Consider the following 20,485-nt stretch of genomic DNA (forward strand, 5'->3'; position numbering starts at 1 on the left):
TGCAATGCACCAGGAAGCTGCAACCAAATCATTCTTTTAGCAAGTGTCCACATTGATGCCTTTTTCCTTAACGCACCTCCTAATTCCTTTGTTGCATATTGCACCCATTCTGCAATCCCTCCATTGGCTGCCCATCAGTTACTGGGTACAATTCAAGGTACTGGCCATCACATACAGAGCCTTGGACCCTCATGTCTTCAGGACCGCCTCTCTCCCTATGCTCCAGTATGATAGCTTTGCTTGAGGCCTTTTCCCGTGCCACCGTGTTAATGGGCAAGATCAGCAAGTTCCCGTACACATGCATTCTCTGTAGTGGCCCCCTGCCTTATGGAATGGCCTGGCTAAGGGGGTCAGGAAGTATCCCTTACTTGGCTTTTATGCAAAGTATGTAAAAACTGTTCAGGAGCCATTTTTATGAAGTAATGGGACTGCATTATTAACAGAATGAGTTAGGGAGACATTTCAGTAGAGAGAACTGTACTGTGAACTATACTACAGATGTATTATCTGTTGTATATTTTTTATCTTGCTCTGCATTATATTTCTATTTATGTAATACAATTTCTTGCATTGCTTAATATGTCATGTTTAATTTTTATGCCTTGTTTCAGAAATGCTAGTCCTAGTACATTGTTTATTATATGTCTCCTCATCCTATTGGTTGTACTGACTTAAATCATGTAATCTGTCTTGCGCCTCAGTGAGAAAGGCAGAGTATAAATAATGTAAATAAAACAAATATTTTATGCAATAAATTTGTAAGTGTTTGGTGCCACATAAATTGTCAGTTAGTTTTTAAACTGACACTTTGAGGATAATCTAGGCATCCTGAATGGTAAAAAATGGGATTAGCATTACGTGATCCAATATTAAACAGAAGATTGTTTCCCCTCCCCCCTTTCAATAAAAGCATGATCGTCACTAGGTCTCAAAGTGACTTGAAAGGGAGTTTGTAGAAATAGTTGTGCCATCGGTGGTCTGAAGATGTTCTGGGAATTTTTGTGAAAATATGGCCAAATAAGGATGAGTGGAAAACTCTGTAATAAGTCATCACTAGCAAAGATGATGAGTTGACCAAAGCACATCTTTCATGAAATGATACAGAGATTCCCACAAATCAGCACCAAAGGTGCAGGTAAAAATGCAAAACACATTGGATAGTTCAGCTTTTTTATAATCTACATATTTTAAAGCATTTCTATGTACTTTTAGCTGGAAATGTTCATGCTTTTCTTTTTAGAGATGCTTTTGCTGTTTGCAGTGTAGTTTTGGCACATATTGAGGCTATGTGTAGGAGCATCATGAAAAACCATAATCTTAGCAATAAAAGGGACTGCACAAGGGTTGTAAACTTGCATGCTTACCTAGTTTAAACCAGGACAGTACAGCCATCTGGGCTCTGTGCATGTTTCTAATCTCCTGAACAAACGTGCCCCTTCCTTAATTGGTTTGCTTGATTATAGTGTGCTATGATGTTTTCATTAGAGATGTAAACTTTGAAGCTGTGATTAAAAAAAAAATTAAACAGTATCCAGACAGGTGGCTGTGTTAGTCTGTAGCAGCAAAATTAAACAGAAGTGTGTGTTTGTATGTGTCCGCGTGCCATGAGGTCACAGCTAATTTATGGCGACTTGGTAAGGTTTTTAAGGCAAGAGACGTTCAGAGGTGCTTTGCCATTGCCTCCCTCCACGTGGGCTGAGAGAGTTCAGAGAGAACTGTGACTGGCCCAGTGTCACCCAGCAGGCTTCACGTGGAGGAGTGGGGAATCAAACTTGGTTCTCCAGATTAGAGTCAGCCACTCTTAACCACTACACCACGCTGGCTCTCAAAGTTTAGTGGCACCTTAACAATCACCAAATTTATCCTAGTGTAAACTCTGATTCAAATGAACCCCGTGGCGCAGAGTGGTATGCTGCAGTACTGCAGTCTAAGCTCTGCTCATGACCTGAGTTCGATCCTGATGGAAGTTGGTTTCAGGTAGCCGGCTCAAGGTTGACTCAGCCTTCCATCCTTCCGAGGTTGGTAAAATGAGTACCCAGCTTGCTGGGGGTAAAGTGTAGATGACAGGGGAAGGCAATAGCAAACTACCCCGTAAACAAAGTCTGCCTAGTAAATGTCGAGATGTGACGTCACCCCATGGGTCAGTAATGACCCGATGCTTGCACAGGGGATCTTTACCTTTAAACTCTGATTCACAAAAGCTTATTCTGGAATAAATTTTGTTAATCATTAAGATGCCGCTAAACTCCAGTTTGATTCTGAAATATATGCAATATTTAACTTCCTTACTGCTCTGCAGCATAGTATGCATCATTTATAAAGCACCACATATTATTATACTGTTTAACATATTTAGAGAGCTTAGAAGTATAAATGTCTTGGATTTCTATAAGCAAAATTGTAAATAGCTATTCTCCTCCGAGGCAAGGGCATCTCAGGATTGGGTGTTTTCCCGCTGCTTCCAGGAGGCAGGACTAAAGGAAACTTCCTGTCTCCTTGGCGGGAAGACCGCCCACTATCCTCAGTCTTTGTCCTGCCTTGCTCCGGAGAGCAGCGACCTCCTCTAGCTCTAGCTTATTTCGTTAAAAAAAAAAAAAAAAATTCCCTTTGTGCCTGTTCGTCCTCCCTTGTCTCCTCGTATTTCTAGTCTCCCCCCCCTCGTTTTTTCGTCCCCCCCCCTTCCCGCTAGGGCGGGTTAGCGAGGGACTAGAAGAAGCCGGCCACTCATCCAAGATGGCCGACGCAACAACGGAGAGGGAGGACGACCTCCTCTCCGTCGAGGATTTTCAGGCTGGCGGGCTGGTCCACTCCGCCCAGGCCCCTTCCAATGACCGCATCGGCGGATCATCGGACAGGGAGGCAGCCGCGGCAACGCTATCGGGCGAGGAAGGGGAGCCCGCGCCTTCAAAGAAAAAGGCGCGAAAAACCGTGCCGAAGGTGGCGCCGCTCCCGGGCGCACAGAGAAGAAAGAGGCGCTCCAGCAAGCTGAAGGTCGGCTCTTCCAAGCTTGCTCCATCGTCCGCCAAAAAGACGACCCCAGTTCAGCCTGCTACCTCGGTGCAGCCTTTGAACCTCGTCGGATTACCGGTAGGAGGGCTCCAGGCGGGAGGTGGCAACCCCCCCCTTGAGTGCTGGGAGTGAGGGGCGGACCTATTCCAGTGAGGAGGCTAGTGACCTGGTCAACCTGGCCTTACAGAGGCAATGGCAAGCCTTCCAAGCCTTTCAGATGAGGCTTCCCCCCTCCTTCCCCTGGGTAGTGCAACAAGCTTCCCCACACTCTTCCTCCTCCTACCCTGCTAGCACTGATAGAGAGGATCCAGGTCCTGGCCCCTCTACCTCCGCTAAGTGGCCCACTAAGGCGGCCAAGAAGGCCACAGTTCAGTCCACAGTGCTTCAAGACGAGGACCCTTCCTCAGAGGAGGATCAGTCCTCGGATCTAGGGGAGCGCGAGGAAGGTGAATACGACTCAGACGAAGACATTCCCCCTCCAGATGAGCAACAGCCAAGGCTGTTTTCTGGGGAGGATTTTCAGAGTCTATTAGCTAAGGCCCTTCTGGCACTGGACCTCATGGAGGATCAGGAAGCCTTAGAGGATCCTTCCCCAAAACGCAAGCGGGGGGTGCAGGAGTGCTTTCCTAGGAAAAGGCCCCAGACTAACACGGTACCATTTCCAGAATTTTTTCTGCAAGCGGTTACAGACGAATGGGACAACCCCACCTCAGGGAAATCAATTCCTAGTGGGGTTAAAAAGAATTACAACCTAGCACCTCATGCAATGAGCCTCCTCAAGGTCCCCCTGGTGGAAGCTCCAGTTATTGACCTTCAAAACCCCGGCCTAGTTCCTGAGGATGGCGCTGGTTCCATCAAAGACCAACTAGACAGGAAAGCTGAATCACTGACCAGGAAGGCTCATGAGGCTGCTGCCATGGCGATCCAAGCAAACGCAACTACTTCCATCTTTGCCAGAGCTTCCTACCTCTGGATAAAGAAACTTATCCAGCTGGTTCCTCAGGAGAACCAACGTGTGGTTGCTGGACTGGATAGGGTACTTAAGGCAACTTCCTTAATGGCTGATGCTTCTCTGGATGCTATCTCCTTCTCAGCCAAATCCATGGCTTCGGTCACCTCAGTCAGAAGAGCACTATGGCTCAGAGCTTGGCCTGCTGACTTCAAGGCCAAGTCTACATTGATGGCCTATCCTATCCAAGAGGGGAGGTTATTTGGAGAGAAGTTGGATAAAATCCTAGTGGAAACTAGGGACAAAAGACACGTGATGCCTAAGCAATTGAGAAAGGACAATCGCCCATCCGGATACCAGTCCTTTCGTGCCCCCAGAGCTCCCTTCAGATACAGATCAGAGTCCAGGAAAGGGTCTTGGAGCAGCAATAGTTCCAACTCCCGAACCTTTCGTAAGGGCGGCAGATTCCTTAGGCAAGGCCAGCAAACCCGGTCAGATAAATCCGACAAGTTTGCTAAACCTAACCCCCAATGACTCCAGCTCCCTCCCCATCGGCGGAAGACTGCAAGCGTTCGCAACAAGGTGGCAACAATCGAACCCCGACAACTGGACCATGCCGATTGTTTCCAGGGGCTACCTCCTGGAATTTTCTACCCCACCTCCGGATCGCTTCATTCCTTCCCCACTTCCAGCAAACAAGAAGAAACATCAAAGAACTCTTCAGGCCATTTTCCATCTTCAAAAACTGGCAGCCATAGAGATGGTCCCAAACCAAGAATGGTTTCAGGGAGTGTATTCCATCTTTTTTACAGTCCCCAAAGCAAATGGGGACTGGAGGGCAATTTTGGATTTGAAGTTTGTCAACCGCAGGATCCTGAAGAAGCGTTTTCGGATGGAAACAATGCGCTCCATTGTGGAATCCCTCTTACCAGGAACCTACATGACGGCGCTGGATCTAAAAGAAGCCTACCTTCATATTCCTATCCACCCCATCCACAGACGTTTCCTCCGCTTTACGTATGCCCAGGAACACTACCAGTTCCGGGCACTCCCTTTTGGTCTTTCCTCAGCGCCCCGAGTCTTCTCCAAGATCCTCATCACCATCATGGCATCCCTCAGACAGGAATCTATCCAAGTACACCCTTACTTGGACGACATCCTGATCTGCGCACAATCTCGACACCAGTCCCTGGCGCATACCGCGAGAGTGGCACAGATCCTACAGGATCACGGATACGTCCTCAACTTGGAGAAGAGCTCCCTGGAACCCTCCCAGAACATCATCCACCTCGGAGTCCACATAAACTCAACTACCAACAGCCTTTCCCTACCACGGAAAAGAATCCACAAGATAATCACCCTATCCAGAGCCACTATACTGAACAGAAGATCCAGTCTAAAGGCGCTAGCAAAACTCATGGGTCACATGGTCTCGTGCATAAACATCGTTCCATGGGCAAGATTCCACCTTCGCCCACTCCAGTGGCTGCTCCGACCTTTTCAAAGACACATCACCCGCAAGACACACAAACTAATCCAAGTGCCAGTCTCTGTGAAGCACAGCCTCCAATGGTGGACCAACCCATCCAATCTGGGCAAGGCTCTGAAGTACCTCCACGACGATCCGCTGCAAGTCTTCACGGACGCCAGTTTAGAAGGCTGGGGAGCAACCCTCAATTCCAAGGTAGCACAAGGTCGTTGGTCACCACAGGAAAAGGGGCTCCATATCAACCTCCTGGAGCTTCAGGCGGTCCGGCTGGCCTTGCGGGCGTTCGCAAAGGACATTCAACACCATCACGTCCTCGTGCGCTCGGACAACATGACCACGAAGGCGTATATCAACAAGCAGGGAGGGACCAGGTCCTCGGCCCTTCACCAGGAGACGTCCCTGATTTTCAAGTGGGCACAGGCCAACGTGCAATCATTGAAGGCAGAGCACATCAGCGGAGTCCTGAACACACAAGCGGACTGGCTAAGTCGACAGACAGTGCAAGAGGGAGAGTGGTCCTTAGACCAGATGACCTACCAGACCATCACAGCCAAGTTCGGTCATCCCGTAATAGATCTCTTCGCGTCTGCCTCCAACCACAAGACCCCTCGGTTCTTTTCCACCCAAGGGCAGAGGGAACAGATGCTCTCCTCCTCCCCTGGCCCCAGGGACTGCTATTCGCCTTCCCACCGATTCCAATTCTTCCCAAGGTCCTGCGCAAGATTCGACAGGAGAGGGCCACGGTCCTTCTAGTGGCCCCCTTTTGGCCACGCAGACCCTGGTTTGCGACACTCCGCAACCTCTCCATCCAGGAGCCCTGGAGGATCCCAACCTCTCCAACCATGCTTCAGCAGGGCCCTCTGACTCATCCAAAGCCCCAGTGGTTCTGCTTGACCGCTTGGCTCTTGAGCGCTCAAGACTCCTAGCTTGCGGATACTCACAAGAGGTGGTGGCTACCATCCTAGAAGCTCGCAAGCCATCGACGCGACGAATATATACTGCATCCTGGAAGGCCTTCGTTAGATGGGGACAGAGAAAGAAAGTGAACCCCTTAAATCCAGGAGTTAGCAAGATATTGGAATTTCTACAGGAGGGCGTGAGGCTAAAATTATCAGCCTCAACTCTCAAACGTCAGATCGCAGCCATCTCCACAGTCGTTCCTTCTATAGAGGGCGTTGCCACCTCTCAACACAGGGACATCTCTGCCTTCCTAAAAGGTGTCACACACATGCGCCCACCGACCATCCACCGCTTCCCCACTTGGAAGCTGAACCTAGTCTTAAAGGCTCTCACCTCAGCCCCATTCGAGCCGCTGAGGAAGATACCCCTTCAGTTCCTTCGGATGAAGGTACTATTTTTAACGGCTATCACCTCAGCCCGCAGAGTTTCTGAACTCAGAGCCCTCTCAATCCACAAGGGCCTGTGCACCTTCCATAAGGATAAGGTCGTCCTACGGTTGGATCCAGCCTTCCTTCCAAAAGTAAACTCCTTCTTCCACAGAGCCCAGGACATCTCTCTTCCATCATTCTGCCCGAAACCTTCTTGTCAGGCCGAGAAAGCATGGCACACCCTGGACCTTCGCAGGGCTATCCGCATCTACATCGATAGAACAGAAGAGTTCCGAAAGTCTGACTCGATGTTCATCAATATCTCCAACCCCAACAAGGGGTTAAGAATGTCGTCCGCCTCCATAAGCTACACTCTGCGTAGGTGCATCATAGAAGCCTACAAAGCTGCTAAGGTCACTCCTCCAGAAGGGATCACTGCTCACTCCCTTCGCAGTTCGGCGACCTCAGCGGCGTTCAACCGACAGGCCCCAGTTGACGAAATTTGCCGTGCGGCCACCTGGTCTTCTATTAACACATTCATCAAGCACTACAGAATTAACACCTGGTCTTCTGCTCAGGCGGCCTTCGGACGCAGGGTCCTCCAACACGTGCTGGAACAGAACTGACCCACCCTCTCTGGGAGCTCTAGAAGGTCCCAATCCTGAGATGCCCTTGCCTCGGAGGAGAAGGATGCCTTGGTCCTTACCGTGAAGGCTCTTTCTCTTCCGAGGCGAAGGACATCTGGCCCACCCGGATGGAATATCTACTCATTTGCAGACCAGGTTGCTCCTGACTCCACTGTCTATTGGATCAAGAAATGCACGGCGCTCTCTCGGCCAACACCTGATTGTTCACGCTCAAGCAGTGCGTTTGGACTTGAAGTTCTCAAGTTTTTTCCGCCCGTTTTGGCGGCCCAGTTTCCAATTAACCCTCCGGGGTCATTTAGGTTCACTGTTCAATGTTTTTAACACTCCTGTTTCCTTCCTTACATGTGTACTGTTCTCAGCCTTGTTTAGCAATTCTCTAGGAGCTAGGCAAGCAAGTAACTGAGGATAGTGGGCGGTCTTCCCGCCAAGGAGACAGGAAGTTTCCTTTAGTCCTGCCTCCTGGAAGCAGCGGGAAAACACCCAATCCTGAGATGCCCTTCGCCTTGGAAGAGAAAGAGCCTTCACGGTAAGGACCAAGGCATCCTTTATGTTAAAGATTTATAGCTTGCTTTTCTTCCCAGTGGGAAAATCCCCCCTCCCGTTTTATCCTCACAACAACAATACTGTGAGGTAGGGGAGGCTGAGAGAGAGTGAATGGCCCATGATCCTTTAGTAAGCTTGTATTGAACAAAGAGGGTTCAAACCCTGGGCTCCAACCCCTCTAACCACTATACCATGCTGGTTCCTAATACTAATACCCAAATATACTGGATAATGGTATGCCCTGAAATATAGCCTGTATTTGAGAAAGAGCAGCAAACTCCTGCAAACTAAGCTATCTTTAGCATGTGTATCTGCTCTTTCTAATTTTGTAATCTGCTTTTTTATAGCACTGTTTGTAGTATACAGGTTATTATTGCATTGTTGTATCATCTGCCTTAAGTTTTAGGGGGGGAGTGCAATGTAAATGAAGTAAATAAATAAAAATGTGATTGGCTAAGGTCTGAGGACATATACCATGTTGTCTGAGAGACATACATGTTCAAGTGTGTATGTGTGTGTGTGTGGGTTATGCTGAATCTGGACCACTTTGCTAGAACCATCCTGAAAATGTTAGGATGCACCAGGAAAATGTTGAGCACGCCTTTTAGTTAAGGTTTCTGCAGGCAATCTTTATAATCTATATGTTGTCGGTATATATGGTGCTTTTAAGAGCAGGATAAGAAAAAAAATTCAGGTCCCTGCACGCAGAAGCTGACAATTGCCCCCCCCCCCCAATTTGAATTATTGGCTGAAGTGATATTTGAACCAGAGCCTTCCTGTTGCAGACTCTTAGCCACTATGCTACACCCGTTCTCTATTTATGCTTTTGCTTGCTAATTGACATGCAGCATGTATACTGCTGGTTTTAAACATTTACTTTCGAGGCTGTTCTGTCCTGTGTATTGTAGATGGGTGATAAGCGCTTTCTACCACTCCCAAAGATTCCTTGCTGTGCCCACACAGTGCAATAGCTGGAGGCTATTTAACACCCCCTACTCCTTCTTTTTCAGATCCAGACATTCAACGTTGAAGCACCCTGCCAAACTGTAGAAGATTTAACCAATGGAGTGGTGATGGCCCAAGTTCTTCAAAAAATGTAAGAGAACTTTTTTTTTTTAACATTGTAAATGTGTCAGTTTATTCGGATTTGTAACTTCTTTTGTGTTCGGCTGATGCAAACCTCCTACCTTGTGCTGCAGTCCTGAACACTTTTACTGCTTAACTGTAAGTGCTGCTGATGTAGAATTCATTGACAGAAATGTTTGTTGAAGTGTTGGACATCTTGTTTTCAAACCCAGGAAGCAATTACACCAGTCTTTTCCCCGCACCCTGTTCAGAACAAATATGTAATTTGGGAGAAAGTATATCCCAAAGATCCAACTTTAACATGATTGTTTAAAACATAGGAAAATCTAACATGTTTGTTAATGTTGAACTGATCAATTCAGAAATATTGTAACAACACGGTTATCCTTTTCTCTGATTTTATTATTTATAGAGTGCCATCAATGTATCAAGTTAGTTAATCAAGATCAAGTTAATTCATGCTATAGTATTCCCTATTACTATGTATGGGTATGAAAGCTGGACAATGAAGAAAGCTGATAGGAAGAAAGTAGTTTCCTTTGAAATGTGGTGTTGGAGGAAAGGATACTGTGGACTGCCAAAAAAAACCCAAATCAGTGGGTTATAGATCAAATCAAGCCTGAATTGACCCTAGAAGCTAAAATGACTAAACTGAGGCTGCCGTACTTTGATCACATTATGAGAAGACGAGTCACTGGGAAAGACAAGGCAGCAGGAAAAGAGGAAGACCCAACAAGAGATGGATTGACTCAATAAAGGAAATCACGGCCCTCAATTTGCAAGACCTGAGCAAGGCTGTTAAAGACAGAACATTTTGGAGGACAATGATTCATAGGGTCGCCATAAGTCGAAAGCGACTTGACGGCACTTAACACACACACATATCAATGTATTGGTACTTTATAGAGTTATGTACATAAGTAAAAGTGGCTGGTCCACGGGGGAGGCAGTGGAGGGAGAGAAAGGACAGGATGAGGCAAGAGCCTCTTATGCAAAATATATTAAATAAAAATAGGTTTGTACGTACAGTTGATCATGCAGTAGTGGGGTAAATCACAGAGCTATTTCTGTTCTTTTAAAGTCTCATTGGTTGTGACTTGGTTTATTGTAGCAAATATAAATTACCCTTGAGCCCCTGCTCAGCATCAGCATCTCAATATCATGGCTGTGTCAAGGCAGTGTTGGGGAGTGTTGTTGTTTGTATAGCGTGTGTTCTGAAGTAAGACAGTAGGGCTCTGTTTCCTGCAGTGTTGTCTGGCGTCTTTCATGAACCAAGATGCGACTAAATGGATGAAGGTTTTTCCTGCAGAGTTATATATTTATTTTATTTGAAACATTTGTAGGTCTATCTTTCTTTTAAACCGGTCATGTCCTACCATCTCTGATGTAGGTCTTATGTTAAATAGACTTGCATAGTAATGTCTTCCATAATAGTGTCTTGTGCAGTCCCCTCCCCCCCATTAGTTTTAATTTGTTTTTGTTTTTTCTGTATTTTTGGTCTTTCTCACCCTTTCCCAGTAGGGTTGCCATCCCCACACAGCGGTGAGAGCATTTGGTGGGCGGAGTTTTGTAAAATGGCATTGTGTGACACTACAGCATCATTTCTGGGAAGGAACCTGGAAGTGACATCACGGCATCAAGTGATGCTCTACAATTCCCCCAATCCCTGTGGTAAAAACCATAGATATTGGGGAAATTCCTAGAGTGTTGCAGCAATGTTACTTTTGGGTTCTAGCTGGAAGTGTTGTGGCATTGCATAATGCCATCTCCCTCCTATTGCTGCATTATGGCTGGCAAACGGTACTTCTACTCCCCAGTCTGAAAGCAACTTCTGACTTGCTTTTGACTTTGCTTCTCCATTTGCAGCCTCTTTTTGTCACCCCTAGGTTTGCTTCTCCCGTTCTCATTTTTGAAAAATAACTTTCGGTGCAGTTGAGGGTAGCTTGTCTGGCTCTTTACTTCCCCTTTTTCCTCCATTCCCCTTGAAAGTAACTTCTGCCTGTCATTTTTTGTCCTGCCTTTTTGTACTTTCATCCTGCCTCTGTTCTTCCTGCCTCTGTTTTTGGAAGTCTCCTTTTTATTTTTATTTTATTTTGTCCTCCTTTATGGGATGGGTGGAAAGATCTCTTCCTAATCAAAAGAAACTTTGGATCTGTTTACATATGACAGTTTTATTCCCACCTTTCATCCAAGGAGCTCAGGGTGGCTTACAGGAGTTATCGCTCTTCTTTTTAATCCTTGTAATGACCCTGTGAGACAGGTCTGCCTAAGTATATGTGACTGCCCTAGGATTACCCAGAGAGATTCATGGTTGGGGATTTGAACCTTAGTGTCCCCTGTCTCGGGACTCATACCACTAGAGGACGCTGCATTACCACCTATACTGTGGGGTAGACATCCCAGCATTCTTTTCCCATAAGATTATAGTGAAAGATCCACCTTCTAAACAGTTTGTTCTTCAATTTTTGCTTCATTCCCACCTCCACTCTTGTCCCCATCCTCTACTTCCAGCTTCCTGGGGAAGGGCTATGGCTCAGTGGTAGAGCATGTGCCAGGACCCAGGTTTAATCCCTGACATCTCCAGTTAAAAGCATAATGTAGTAAGTAGTGTGAGAAGACCTCGACCTAAGACCCTGGAAAGCCAGTCTGAGTAAGTATTGACTTCGATGGACCCAGTTGTCTGATACACTATAATGCAATTAAGTTGCCCTCAATTTTAGGGCAGTTTTTCATAATAAGTAAGACTCTTGGATAGGAGGAGTTTGCTTTGTTTTAAGTGATTTTGATGTGCTTTCTCAGTAGAGTGAAATGCTTCCCTCATCCTACCCCCCATCTATTAATACAATATATGGTCTGATTATCTTAAGCTTACATGTAATATTGTTATGGACTTTCCAGCTGGCCAGTGGAAAGTACCACTTGACTATTGAACAGCGTTGCAACTTGTGGACCCCTGGTTCCTACAATAGAGCCTCCTCAGTCAACCTGATCACAGGCAGGGACATAGAGGTGGAGATGGTCCATCAGGTCCTCTATACCCAAGCCTCTTGGAGCATAGAGAAGAGGGTTTTGTGAGAAAGACCATGTTTCTACATATTCCCATTTGATAGCATTATTCTAGTATAACATACTGCATAAAACAGTTAATCTATGGACAGCCAAAATTTCTGAAAAGGGGGTCAAAGCTCCTTAGGAGTTGGCGTGACCCCGTGCTGGCGTAGGTGCCAGATTATCACGGAATAAGATGGCATCTACGCCGGCGCAGGGGCAAACACGCTGGCGTCCAGGTGCTGCCCGCCGCCACAGCCACACTGGCGGGGCTTTCCTGGAAGGGAAAACTCGCGCCAGCATGGGTGGGGGCCTTCCCAGGCATAGAGCTGCGTTTAGGCAGCTTCCACAGCACTTTTGCCCTGGAAATGCCCCCTTGAGCAGTGGCACGGCTGCACCACCTTTTTTGGGTGGCGCAGTCCCACTTTGTACTTTGGGGGCATTTCCCCCTTTTTCCCATTATTTTATTTTTAAAATTGCTTTTTTTGTCTCCGCGGCAGGCAGGAAGCCTCTGAAGAGGAGGCGTGGCCCCACCACTCCCAATCGGCATGGATTTACCCCCCCTTCAGGATTGCGCTCAAAATTCTTGTATCAAACACAAAAAGTGTATTCACAAAAACTGGAATGTTCACTGTGTACCTTGCATCACAAATGGAAGTAGGATAAAGTATTTCCTTGAAGTGCCAAAAACAGGTTTTTTGTGGTTAGTTGGCCACTTCTCCTGTGCTTTCTGTTTCAGTCATCCTTTTATTGAGCACTGAAAATAAAGCTGTAGTTCAGAAACTGGCTCATCAATGACTTTGAATGCCATGAGAAGTTCAGAAGATTAATTAAAATGTTCAGTTCCTATAAACTAATTAAGAAAAAAAGTACAGGATGCCAAGCATATAATAAAATCACCACTACTGTACTTGCGCTGACCTGGATGGCCCAGGCTAGCCTCATCTCGTCAGATCTCAGAAGCTAAGCAGGGTCAACCCTGGTTAGTATTCGGATGGGAGACCACCAATGAAGTCCAGGGTTGCTATACAGAGGAAGGCACTGGCAAACCACCTCTGTTAGTCTCTTGCCTTGAAAATCCCATAAGGGGTTGCCATAAGTTGGCTGCGACTTGACTGCACTTTACGCACACACACGCACACACACAAAAACACACACACATTGTATTACTTATATTCTATAAACCCAATTCTTGCATACAATACAAAATATAATAAAAAGTGGAACCTCAGCAAAACATAGGATAGTTGTCAAATGTACAGTCCATATATAGTCCATTAAAGAGTCTTCCAAAGCAAAGTGTAACTTAGATGTTCAAAACAACAATGCTTACTTCCAGTTCAAGATGACCTCCATATACAATGGTAAATCTCCACACACCACAAGTCCACTTTGAGTGGTACAGAGATATTTGTGTTTCAGTTCCTGTAAACAGCAGAATGTGAATTTAGATCTTTCTGTTTAGTGCAGATCAAGTTATGAACTTTGAATTATATGGTGATGGTAAAGAGTCAGAGTTCTTTATAATAAGGAAGATTTACTTTGGAAATGTGCAGACTGTCACAGAGCTTTATGATAGTGGGAAAAGCAAGCAACCATCAGTTATGTAAAGAAGTCCTCTGAGAGTCTGTAGGGCTGTTAAATGTTGTACAAACCTACTTGTGCAAGTTGTTCCAATGCAGTTATCACAAGTGGTTTGCTGGAATCCAGCTGTGTTCTGGACCTTATGGAGGCCTTTCGTATACCTGAAATCATGCTGTATAATAAGCTGAGGAAAGGGTTATGTTACAAAAATGGACCTGTCTTTGTATCTAAAGATACTTTGAAGACTAGCTTCAAAACTTGTTGGGTAGATAAGGCTAAGTTGGATTAAGATATATGTGCCTCAAGATCTTATATGAGCGTGAGGAGTAATATGTGTAGCTTCTGCAGGACAAAAGAATATGTTGCTAGGCCAATATTAAAGGTTCATCCTGTACACTAATAGCTAGGGATGTATATGATACAAGTCTTAAGATTTGGCAAACATATTTGTATCTCATGAGAGAATCCATCAAAATGAAGGGTTTAACAACTTAATGTCATACACCCATCCATTAGAGAGTGAGTGAGTGAGAGTGCTACAGTGCTTATGAAATATCTCTTCATATTCCCATGAAATACCCATGCTGTTGACTTAACTAGCTGCTGGCACTATGTAAATAGATTTTAATCAGTTTATCTGATAGAGCTCATCTGGTTAGCCCCAAATACCTTATTTCTCCCACAGTATTGCAAGTTAATTGTTGGACTGCAGTAGTTATGAAATCTAGTGCCTTAGTGAGAATAGATGTTTTAATATTAATTGATGATGATTGTATAGCTAAAGAAAATTCTGGAGAAGCCTTTAGTATAGCTGTTAGACTTAGCTGTGGAAGTACCAATTTGTGTAGAGTATAACTTCAACAGTTTCACTTTCAGTTAATGTGTATTAAATTCATTTTCACAAATACCTAGGTAGTCTAACAGTTTGAAACACAAAAATGTTTGTTCTAGAGTCATGACTTTTATCCACTATATCTCTCTCTGCTTACTGCCAGCATAAATAGAGTTGCCAGCTCTGGGTTGGGAAATACCTGGAGATTTTTGGGGCGGAGCCTGAGGAGGGCTGGGTTTGGGGAGGGGATGCCATAGAGGCCAGTTGCCAAAGCAGCCATTTTCTCCAAGTGAACTGATCTCGATCAGCTGGAGATCAGTTGTAATAACAGGAGATCTCCAGCTAATACCTGGAGGTTGACAACAACCCTAAGGATAAAATAGTCTTGACATGGTGAAGTCTGAAGAAAAAGTAACCTGATGACATTAGTTGGCTTCCAGAATTGAGTGTGCCAGACTACAGCTTCTTCCTGATGTATTGACATCTGCCTGCAAAAAACATCACTTTTTCTGTCTGTATTTCAAAAGATTTAAGCCTGTTGGAACTGGAATGCATAGGGGGTCAATGTGCATGCCAAACATCATTTTCAAGGGATTTTTTTTGGTTTAAGTATAAATAATTTGGGCAACAATTAATATACTGTAAAGGTTTTAATGGCAATTCATTATTTAGAAGTTCAGTGCATTTCATGTTATAATGTTTACCTTAATAGCCAAACATTCTTGTAGCACAACCTGTTCTACTCTAGAGCAGGGGTGGGGAACCTCCAGCCTGTGGGCCATTTAAGGCTCACGACATCATTTGGTGTGGTCTGCGGACTCTCCTGGGGAAGCCGCCATTGCCACTGCAGGGCCTTGCGCGCGTGGGGGGGAAGCTGGGAAGGCTTCCTCCAATTGTGCGGTGACTGTGTGTGTAGCGGGTGGGGAGGCCGGGAAAGCTGCCCCCCGATCGCCGGGCCCCTTGCGCAGCCCGGTGAGTGCGTGTGTATGTGTTGAGGGGGGGAAAGTCAGGTGAGTGCCCGGTGAGTGCGTGCGTGTAGAGGGGGGGAGCCGGGAAAGCTTCCCTCAATCGCCAGGCCGCTTGCACTGCCCGTTGAGTGTGTGTGTGTGTTTGTCGAGGGGGGAAAGCCAGGTGAGTGCCCGGTGCGTGCGTGCAGAGTTGGGGGGAGCCGGGAAAGCTTCCCCCGATCACCGGGCCACTTGCGCTGGCCTTTGAGTGCGTGTGTGTGTGTGTGTGTGTGTGTGTGTGTGTGTGTGTATGGATAGGGGGGGAAGTCAGGTGAGTGCCCGGTGAGTGTAGAGGGGGGGAAGCCGGGAAAGCTTCCCCCAATGGCCGGGCCGCTTGCGCCTCCCAATGTGTGTGTGTGTGTGTGTGTGTGTGTGTGTGTGTGTGTGGAGGGGGGAAACCAGGTGAGTGTGTGTGGGTGTGGGAAGCCTCCCTCCCTCCCTTCCTCTGCATTGCCTCTCCTAGGGTTGCCAACCTCCAGGTGGTGGCTGGAGACCTGGCATCCCCAGTGTCTCTCCCCTTCCCCCCGCCGGGAGATCTACACCTGGAAAACTCCATGTATATCTCCCAACAGTGATAAGCTAAAATATGTCTAAATGACTATTCATAATTCTCCTTCAGTTCAAGCAGGTATTACAGAAAAGATTGCCTTAGGTCCCATGTGATAGTTTAAGCAGAGGAAGGTGTCAGGAGCGAGTGGGGGGGGTGACATTCCATACCTCTAGATCAGTAGTATGATTTCCACTATGTCTCAAAATACACGCGCACAAAAACAAAGCATGACAGCAGGAAGGTAGGTGTCAGGCCAGTAATTCCCAGTGTTCCAGGCAGGGCGTACTAGGATACCAAGAGGAATAAATTAATGAAAAGTTCTTATCTGCCCGCAATGCCCATCTGTTTACAAAGAAAAGCTGCCTGCTTAATTTCTGCATGCTTCTCTGCAATTGCTTCTCTTGCTTACAAGAGCAGTCCTTAGGGGGAGGGGTAGTTGGGGTGGGCCTGGGGACGGCGCAGCCACGCTACCTCCAGAGCAGCTTGCTGCCTCAGTTCAGCAAGCTGGAAATGTGTATTGCCCCAAACCCTGTGATACTGCCCCATTGAGTTTCTCGAGGCTAGGGCTCCCTTTTTGCAGGCACAAGTTCCTGCTGGCAAAAGGGGGCGTTCCCAGGGCAAAAGGCCCCAGGGAGCTGACTAAAGTCAGTTCCAGTCCTGGGAGTGCCCCCTTTGGTGCCTGCGAGAGCCCTTGAGCTGGGAAACCGCCATGGCAGCTGTGCCAGCTCCCATGCATGGCACTACTGTGCGGCTCCCCAACACTGGCATAAGTGGCCTTGTGCTGGCGTTAGTGCTAATTTAGTCAGCGCAAGTGGCACTAACGGCATCACTGGTCATGCCAGTTCCAAACCCCTTTTGGCCTCCTCCTCCAGGATTTATCTGTTAATAACAGCAAGGTCAAGGTAAGAAGGAGAATAGTAAATAATGTGTGGGGTCAAAGTTATGTAATATTAAAAGAAAAGCTAGATTTCTTGAGAAGGGTCCGTAAAGATGTCAGCAATTGAAGCAGAAAAGGAATCTTCCAGAGGATCTTCCCTCAATGAACTAGTGTGGGGAGGACCCAGCCTGGAGGTGTTCTTGACTTGCAAGAGATCAGATGGATGGATGGACACAGTGGATAAATTCTTACTGGTCCAACACTTGTATAAACAGTGTAAGAGGTGGCTGGTGGACCTTCCCCCTAGAAATAGCACCTAACCACACTGTTCACAAGCTGTCTCTCTATTAGGATAGCCTGTGGCTCAGATGTTGTTGTGGAACATTGGGGGTAACCTTGGTACCGCCACTGCCTGTCATAGCCATTTCTCCATGTCATCAAGACCTTGTCTTGCTGGTTTGGCCACCGTGCTGTTTGTAATTTTTTTGCTCGGTCCTCCATAACTGGCATCATGTCATGCTGTACTTTTCCATATTTCTGAGAAGTGCTGTAATGGGTGAGGTAATAACTGACATCTCTTTCGGGTTAGGAAGCCTATCCTCACTATGCAGGAAGTGAAGGGTGAGCCCCTGTTAGGCTTGATGGTAGTTACACATTTTGTAAGTGAAACTATTTCAAGTCTTAAAGTAAGATTTGCAACCAATAAGGTGCTTAAGGCTCCCAGTGTGATGTAGTGGTTAAAAGCGGTGGACTCTAATCTGGAGAACTGGGTTTGATTTCCCCACGCCTCCACATGAGCGGCAGAGGCTAATCTAGAGAACTGGATTTGTTTCCCCACTCCTACACCTGAAGCCAGCTGGGTAACCTTGGGCTAGTCACAGTTCTCTCAGAGCTCTCTCAGCCCCACCTACCTCACAGGGTGTGTGTTGTAGGGAGGGGAAGGTGATTGTAAGCCGGTTTGATTCTTAAGTGGTAGAGAAAGTCAGCATATAAAAACCAGCTCTTCAGAAGTTTGGGGGAAAGAAAGTGTTAGACCTTGGTAAGGGAAGTTTATTTAGCGAAGGCAAACTAAATCTGAATGCTGTCTTTTCATTGCAGTCATAAGCACATATTGGAAGTAAGCGCTGCTGAAATTAATGGTGCATATTACCATGTAAATGTACATGGGATTGCACCTTTCAAATGTTGTAATCCCTAAAAAAGAATGTGTCCGTTTCTGTTAAATTATAAAATTGACCCATCCAAAAATATGAAATGGAATATTGTATGTCAGTCATTTAGAATAATGTATTAAGACTGAGGAATTAGTACTTTTATCAATGTAACAGTGGGTTTAGAAAAAAATGTACGTCCCCTTGGGCTTAAAAAGTAGTTAGTCATTCTTTGGATCTTAACCTTGATGTTAGAAGAATAGATTTATTTGAGAGGGCAGAATGAAGATGTTAAAAGTATGGACAGAGAATAACGGTCAAACCTGTGTCAAGTTTCCGGATCTCTCCAGTATCCCCATTTGATTATACGATATAACAGAGTTTCAGGTTGATTAGGAAAAGAAAAAAGACTATTGTGGTACAGGATCTATAACAATCTGGTAATTTAGATGAACTTTTACATTTCTAGAAACGGTTTTAGGATGGTAACCATGGTACGCTTTCATATTCTGGACAAAAAAATAAAACAAAGTACAGAATGTTATTAACCTATCTCTACTATCTTATTTACAGTAACTGTAGTGAAAACCATATGCAATGTTTTAGAATCTATGTGAGTTTTTACGTAACCCTTTTAACACAGGGATGGGGAACCTCAGGCCCGGGGGCCGTATGCTGCCCCCGAGGACATTTTTTGTGGCCCTCGGGAGCTCTGGGGCCCTGCCTCTTTTTCTGTCACTCTTTCTCCTTTCTCTCTCTCTCTCTCTCTCTCTCTCTCTTTTCTCCCTCTTTTTCTGTCTCTTTGTCTCCCTCCGTCCTTTTCTTCTCCGTCCTTTTCTTTCTCCCCCACTCTCCATTTCTTTCTTCCTTTCTCTCTCTTTCTCCCTCCCTTCTCCTCTTTCTCTGTTTTCCTTCCTCCCTTGCTGACCAACTGTGGGCTGTGCCCCCCTGGCACCTCGTTTGCTCGGGCCCACTGCTGGCTGCCCTCCCGCCTGGGAGGGGGGGAGCGGGGCCCCCCGGCAGGTCTTCTCTGTGTGGCCTCCCCTGGGGTTGCCAACCTCCAGGTGGTGGCTGGAGACCTGGCAACCCTAGCCTCTCCCCCCCCGGGAGATCTACACCTGGAATGGCCCCTGAATTATGTCATAAATGTGCAAATGGCCCTTGGCAGGAAAAAGGTTCCCCACCCCTGTTTTAACAAGTATATTCTGCATTTCTCCATTTAGAGATCCGGCGTATTTTGATGAAAACTGGTTAAACAGAATCAAAACAGAAGTAGGAGACAATTGGAGACTGAAGGTATTTTCATTTTTAACTTTTGTTTGTAAAAATATTGCCATTATTTGTGCACAATTTAGATTTTAGTCTGTCCTTAGAGTTCAGGGTAGGATTCCAAATTTCTGAAATGTGTGAGCCGAAGACCCAGCTGATTTAAACATATAAGAATTAATTCCTATTTAGCTCTCCTATAGTTTTGGTTCCTAATGAATTCCAAAGTGTTACAAAAATGTAAAACCTCCCCCCACATGTGCCAGTTCATGCTACCTATGTTACTTTATAATAAAATGATTGCCCTGTAGTCTTTCAGCCCCCTCCTTCCCTTAAATGTAAGCATTTCATTAAACTGTTTCTGGCGAAAGCAAGAGATTGTACGCCAAGATGTGGGCCAGGGTATATGTGTGTGTGTGTGTGTGTGTGTACACTAAGGCCCTGACCTGGACAGCCCAGGCTAGCCTGATCTCGTCAGATCTCAGAAGCTAAGCAGGGTCAGCCCTGGTTAGTATTTGGATGGGAGACCACCAAGGAATACCAGGGTTGCTGTGCAGAGGAAGGCACTGGCAAACCACCTCTGTTAGTCTCGCCATGAAAACCCCGTAAGGAGTCGCCATAAGTCGGCTGCGACTTGAGGGCACTTTACACACACACACACACACACACACACACGTGTACACTAAGAGACCTCAGCATAGTGAAAACTTTCTTTTAACTAGACAATAGTTTTTTGTTACGATGTTTAATTTGTTAAGCTAAATGGTGCAGAAAGGAGCACAGGACCCAAATGGTTGGGGTTTCACAGGTTAGTGTCTGGATTGTGCCAAGAATACAGTGGGAAGCCAGTGCAGAAGTCGATGCTCTTACATAATAACCTTATCTAATCAATCTTTTGTTTATCCTTTAGATATTTTAGTTCAGTCACTCTCCTCTGAAGTGTTTGGATTTTGTATGCTGCATAAATTGTGATCAAAACTCCTATGGTGATTCAGTTGAGGCTTAACCAGCTATTTCCCCAGTCTTACAAACAACTTTTGCCATCGCGACCTCAGATAGTGCTTAATTTTTTCCCCGATGGTAGCACCTCATGACTCACTCACAGATCATTTTTCACAG

The 20,485-nt window shown here is 46.0% G+C and overlaps 1 protein-coding gene across 1 annotated transcript in view; it reads left to right on the forward strand.

Annotated features, from left to right (window-relative positions):
* Positions 1 to 20,485, forward strand: part of HOOK3 (hook microtubule tethering protein 3) — a 74,287-nt gene that overhangs the window by 10,352 nt on the left and 43,450 nt on the right. The window contains exons 2-3 of the mRNA XM_056848065.1: positions 8,976 to 9,061; positions 19,324 to 19,396. Of these exons, the coding sequence (XP_056704043.1) occupies positions 8,976 to 9,061; positions 19,324 to 19,396 (159 nt within the window). The remainder of the gene's footprint in view (positions 1 to 8,975; positions 9,062 to 19,323; positions 19,397 to 20,485) is intronic.

The sequence above is a fragment of the Euleptes europaea genome, chromosome 4 (assembly GCF_029931775.1).
Source record: "Euleptes europaea isolate rEulEur1 chromosome 4, rEulEur1.hap1, whole genome shotgun sequence".
Classification (NCBI taxonomy): domain Eukaryota; kingdom Metazoa; phylum Chordata; class Lepidosauria; order Squamata; family Sphaerodactylidae; genus Euleptes; species Euleptes europaea.